This window comes from Protobothrops mucrosquamatus, unplaced genomic scaffold (genome assembly GCF_001527695.2).
Source record: "Protobothrops mucrosquamatus isolate PMUCROS unplaced genomic scaffold, P.Mucros_1.0 scaffold1421, whole genome shotgun sequence".
Lineage (NCBI taxonomy): Eukaryota > Metazoa > Chordata > Lepidosauria > Squamata > Viperidae > Protobothrops > Protobothrops mucrosquamatus.
In genome coordinates this window covers 78081-83922 of record NW_015387606.1, presented here as the reverse complement: position 1 = coordinate 83922, position 5842 = coordinate 78081, and the positions used below count along the sequence as shown (strand labels likewise).

At 38.6% G+C, this 5842-nt stretch overlaps 1 protein-coding gene across 1 annotated transcript in view; it reads left to right on the top strand.

The window, feature by feature from the left end:
* Positions 1 to 1233: 1233 nt before the first annotated feature.
* ABCB11 (ATP binding cassette subfamily B member 11) overlaps positions 1234 to 5842 on the top strand; it is a 63196-nt gene continuing 58587 nt past the window's right edge. The window contains exons 1-2 of the mRNA XM_015821903.1: positions 1234 to 1309; positions 3096 to 3117. Of these exons, the coding sequence (XP_015677389.1) occupies positions 1234 to 1309; positions 3096 to 3117 (98 nt within the window). The remainder of the gene's footprint in view (positions 1310 to 3095; positions 3118 to 5842) is intronic.

Here is a 5842-nt window from a genome sequence, read left to right as displayed (position 1 = left end):
CCAGCAGTGTGCTGCAGCTGCCAAAAAAGCCAACACAGTGCTAGGCTGCATTAACAGAGGGATAGAATCAAGATCACATGAAGTATTAATACCACTTTACAATGCCTTGGTAAGGCCACACTTGGAATACTGCATCCAGTTTTGGTTATCACGATGTAAAAAAGATGTTGAGACTCTAGAAAGAGTACAGAGAAGAGCAACAAAGATGATTAGGGGACTGGAGGCTAAAACATATAAGGAACGGCTGCTGGAATTGGGTATGTCTAGTTTAACGAAGAGAATGATGAGGGGGGACATGATAGCAGTGTTCCAATATCTCGGGCTGCCACAAAGAAGAGGGAGTCAAGCTATTTTCCAAAGCGCCTGAAGGCAGGACAAGAAGCAACAGATGGAAACTGATCAAGGAGAGAAGCAACCTAGAACAGTGATGGCGAACCTTTTAGAGACCGAGTGCCCAAACTGCAACCCAAAACCCACTTATGCATCATTGGGTGCCGGGTGGGAGTGGCCCATTGGGTGGGTGTGGCCCATTTGGTGGGCATGGCTGCGGTGGTAACGGCAGACTGGGTGAGACTAAAAAGTTTAATCAATCAATTGCAACTTTGCAAGATCTTTTTTTTCCGCGAGGTTGAAATTGACTGATTGATTGAACCTTTTTTTTTTGTACACGGCAGTGGAGGCCTAAAGGGAAAAGGTTTTATAAAACCCAGCTGAAGGCCCAGGACTGGGGCGATGGCATGCGTGCCCACAGAGAGGGCTCTGAGTGCCGCCTCTGGTACCCGTGCCATAGGTTTGCCACCACTGACCTAGAACTAAAGAGAAACTTCCTGACAGTTAGAACAATTAACCAGTGGAACAACCTGCCTCCAGAAGCGGTGAATGCTCCAACATGTGAAGTTTTTAAGAAGAGACTGGACAGCCATTTATCTGTAATGGTATAGGGTTTCCTGCCTGAGCAGGGGGTTGGACTAAATGACCTCCAAGGTCCCTTCCAACATCATCATCATCATCATCATCATCATCATCATCATCATCATCATCATCATCATCATTATTATTATTATTATTATTATTATTATTATTATTATTATTATTATTATTATTATTATTAAGATCATTGTATGGTTTGATGTTAGCCCACAACAGAATCACAATTGAGGGTGAAGGTTTGTTTTCCGTGCTTGTGGAATCACAATCTATTGGATTTTTTTTAGGAATTGAAAGGAGTGGATCATGCCTGAACCAGTTACTTTGTGCAGTATTAAGAGAATTGGAGAAGACAATTTGGCCTTTGAATCAAATGAGTCACGTAAGCATTTGTACTTGGAACACTTCTTGACTTCATAGATTAAATTAGTAAACATGATTTGTTCATATCATTCCTTGGTTATGGTTTATTATATGGTCATTTTTTTATTATAATGTTTTCTCTACTATGTTGTTTTTACTTTGCTATACTAAAGTACCATTAAAATAGATCCTAATTCACAGGGATATAAATCAGATCTTGTCCCTTTTTGTCTATTTAAACAAATGTTTGTTGAATTGAAGGATCCCGAAAGAGCTAATTGCTAACTTTTGGCATTAATAATAGTCTTCAACAGCTTTCGGGGATAAAATCGTGCTCGCATAAAGGAAAACAACAAAACTGATCCACTAATTTTACTAAAACCTAAAAAAAAAAACCCCTCTCAGTAGCTTTTAAAGTTGTGTCTTCTCCCAAAAGGGCAATTCCATGTCTTGCATGAAAAGTCCATGCCTTCTGAAGCATATTTTTCCCTTTAAATCCAAAGTCTTGCACATTTTCACATATTCACATAAATGTATACATGTAAATTGCAGTAGCCATTTAATTGCTGTGCAGGATATATTCAAAGTGACATGTAGTATAATGACTGTTTTTTTTAAAGTGCCATTATCTTTATCAAACATCTAGCCTTAAAGGTGTGAGTATTATCTTTAAAGCTCTTAATGAGTTGGAGTCCAGCTATTAATTATCTACCTGCTAAGTTACCTTAGGAGAGTTTCTGGTGATGTTGTGGCAACACGGGCGCAGGGGAATGAAGCTCCATTCCCCAAGCCCGATTTCTACCAGCTGGGGGGGTCCAATAGGACCAAAAGTCGCCCTGTAAAGGCGACTGGCCAAAGGGCGAAACTTTGTAGCTGACCCACTTGATCCAAAGTAGCCCTTGAAACCGGCAGGAAGAAAGACTGACCGCACCCATGCAGTCAGAAAAGGCCTTTTTGAGGACTCTCATCTCCACCGCCAAAACCCTGCTTGCCTGTTATACTAGAAGGGGCCTTCTCCTGAGAAGTTCTCAGATGGAAGGACACACTCCCTGGGAAGCTGTGTTTGGACCAATATCCAGGAAGATAGAAAAAAAACATCTCTTCTACCAAATGTTTAATAGTTAATGCATTTTAATGTTTAATTTCAACTCCAATTTTAACTGTATTAATGTTCTCATTTTTTTTACTCACTGTTAAGTCAGCATGATTATTTTTTTAAAAATGCAGAAAAGCAGAGTGGAAATCTAAAATCTAAAATGAATGCTTTATAAAATGGGCAGAGTTAGATGTTTGAGTAGGTAATGGCAAGATAACTGAAAGCATAAGGGGTTTGAGGAGGTGTCAGACAAGGATTTTTGAATTAGTTAAATGTAGAAAACTAGTTTTCCTCCTATTTCAAAAGTGCTTGTTCAAAAGGCAACTGGGCTGTTTTTTTTCCTTGAGCAAGAAATAGTTTTCCTCCTACTTGAGGAAGAAGAAGTAGTTTTCCTCCTACTTCTCTTAAAAAGACAAAGATCAAAACTAAAATCTTTGTTATTCTTCATCATGCATAAGGAACCAGTTTAGAGAAACAGAACCAAAACTGAAGATGTTTCAATTTGGTCTATTTTGAATTTCTATAAAAGTTATGAACTCAAAGTCAGCGGAATCCTTAATCAAGCACTGCATTGCATAACTAAAATATCAATGTAGTGAAGAAAGGAAAAAGCAACTATATGGATATAGCAATTGGTAGGAGGAAGAAAAATATCTTGCTAAAGATTTAACTTCCACATTAACTCCCATGTGTTTTTTTTTCCCAACAGATAATGACATCAACAAAGCAAAGTAAGTCAGATCTCTAGAAGGGTGTAGAAGTGAGGCCTGCAAAATATGTTGGATGTGGAGCTTCTGTTCTTCCAGATGGCATCTACTCTGGCTATTTCTTAGGACCCCCCAGCTCATTTTCTCTGCCTCCCCTCCCTCCTTATCCCCTCATTACATCCCCTGGTTGGTGAGCAAGCTCACCTCTCAACATTTTTATTCTAAGCTATTTTGCTCTCTCTGCTGGACTCTTGGCTCCTCTGAGCATACTGGGTCCCACACCTTGTGAGGACTTCATTGAGGCATTTTGTGGAATGTGAAGGGCCTATTCTAGTACTTCCCTTAGCTAGAAATGGCCTATTCTAGTACTTCCCTTAGCTAGAAATGGCCTATTCTAGTGCTTCCCTTAGCTAGAAATACCCTTCCATATGTGTATGCCCTTGCTTCAACCCACTGTCTCCAATGAAGCAGCTATTCTGCTCTGCTGTTTAGAAGCAGGAGCCCTGTTGCTCAGTTTTAAAAGAGTGCTTTGACTGAAACTTCACCAAAGCAAAGTATCCTTTTAGAGATTTATACAACCCCTCACTTCTTTCCCACTCCTGCCGGGTTTTCTACTGTGCTCAACTTCCATCAATAATCAGCATGCCATATATGCTAACCCTGGTTCTGAATACCACTCTCTTTTGAAAAAACATACCGAAACAAGCTTTTGATTAAATGTAAAGCTCATTCTGAATAAAACCCACCTTGTTTTTATATTTCACGGCTTTTCAAATAGTTCTCTTAAAGATAATACTCTTATTGAAATCTAACACACACAAAAAGCTGCAGACTATATTTGGAAGAATATTATCAGTGGGATGGACTCTGAACAGAACTGGACAGTTAATCTTGCTCCCAGTGATAAAAATGTATTGCTTTTTGCAGGAGTTTTGGTGGGAAAAATGAAGCCTCTTCAAAGAACAATGCAAAAGCAGACAAGTAAGATAAATGTTCTTCTTTTCTAGTAGTGCATTTGCTGATTTCATTCATTCCATTAAGCTTTTTGGGAAGAGGAGGCAGGATGGAATAATACCAAGAGAATAAAACATTTTTATATGGTAATGCAAAAGAAAATTAAATAGTCCTCAATATAGATGCCTGAACAGGTTGGCTTCTGCTTAAAATATCAACCAGTTCTTAAAAAATACTCTTATCTTTTGAATTATAGCCTTTGGACTAATTATCTACCACATTTTCCTCTTTCCCTGGAAACAGTTGCCTGTGTGTCCTTATGTAACCAGTACGTCAATCGTTTCCCTTATCTACTTCAGGACCAGGCTTACAAAATCAAACTCAGAAGACCTCTTTGTTAGGTCACTGAGTCCAATCATCGGTTTCATGTGCAAAAGCCAGAGCAATAGCTTGAACAAACAAGAGTACCCTCCTCTGAATAATTGTTCATTTCCTAAAGTGCTCTTATCATCAAGAAGTTTCTTCCAATGTACAAAATCTGTCCTCCTGTAACTTAAAAATCTAGTCCTGCAGAAAAATCACAGTGTCCTTTTCTATAAGATAGTTTTCCAGAACTCAAAGAGTGCTATCATGTCCCTTCTCAGCCTTCTTTCCCCAGATCCTTATTAGGACTTGTCCTCTAGTCCTATTCCGTTGCCTTCTTCTGACCCAGTTCTAGTCTGTATTCAGGTTTTTTTTAAAATACCTGGAGTCCAGATTTAGCATATTAGATACTGCCTACTTTTATATAACGTGGGACAATTATTCCCCACAATTTGGAAATCAAGGCTATACTAATGCTTCCTGAAGTTCTAGTATTTATCCAGCTCTTTCAAATTTGCTCAAATGCAAGGCAATCACTAGGGACGGCAATAAGTCCCTGGAGCAGCTAATAAGGACAATGTTCTAAAAGTAAGGAAGCTGAATAAGAATGAAAAGATATGAATCAGTGATGTCAGTTGTGAGCTACTGATTCGACCTTTTCAGAAAATACAAACTAATCTCAGATTTCCCCAATCTGTTGTTTCCCAATTATCTGATACTGCAACTCCAATAATTGCCAGCCTATGCAGCCATTAGCAAAATTCCCTTTTGATTTTAATATGTATCAACAAAGTACTTCCTTCCAAGAAGTTACAGATATCAGACTAAACGTGTTTGTAACACTTTCATATGTTGCTGCAAATGGTTGATTGTTCCATCAATTAACTGATGAGATCTGGGCACCTGTGAAAACCGAATCTGTACAACGATGCTTAGGCATTTTATTTATGAAGCATATTTCCATGCTGCTGCAATCAAAATGACTTTCAGCAGATTACAAAAAAAAAGATACGATTTAGAATGTGCACAGTGCAACATAATACAGTGCACAGTGCAACATAATACAATAAGCACATGATAGTACATAAAACTGAAGATAACAATATCAGTCTCAACTCAGGAAACAGCTATCTGGAACAGTTCAGGCTTTAAAATTTCCTAAAAACCAGTAGAGAGGGTCCCTCATCTTCATGGGAAAGCCATTTCACAACAGAAATGCCTCCATCAGGACTGCAACAGAAAAACAGCACCTCCTATCTAACCTTATAACATTTGTGATGCTGTACTTTTTTATATATATAAAACTACCTTCTGTGGGCTATAAGATATGAAGCAAAAAAGCAGGGAGCTTCTCCAACTCCTAGAAATATTTTATCTGCTGGATTGATTTGAATGGGGGTCATCTGTGAGGCAAATCTGCTAGCAGGAAGAT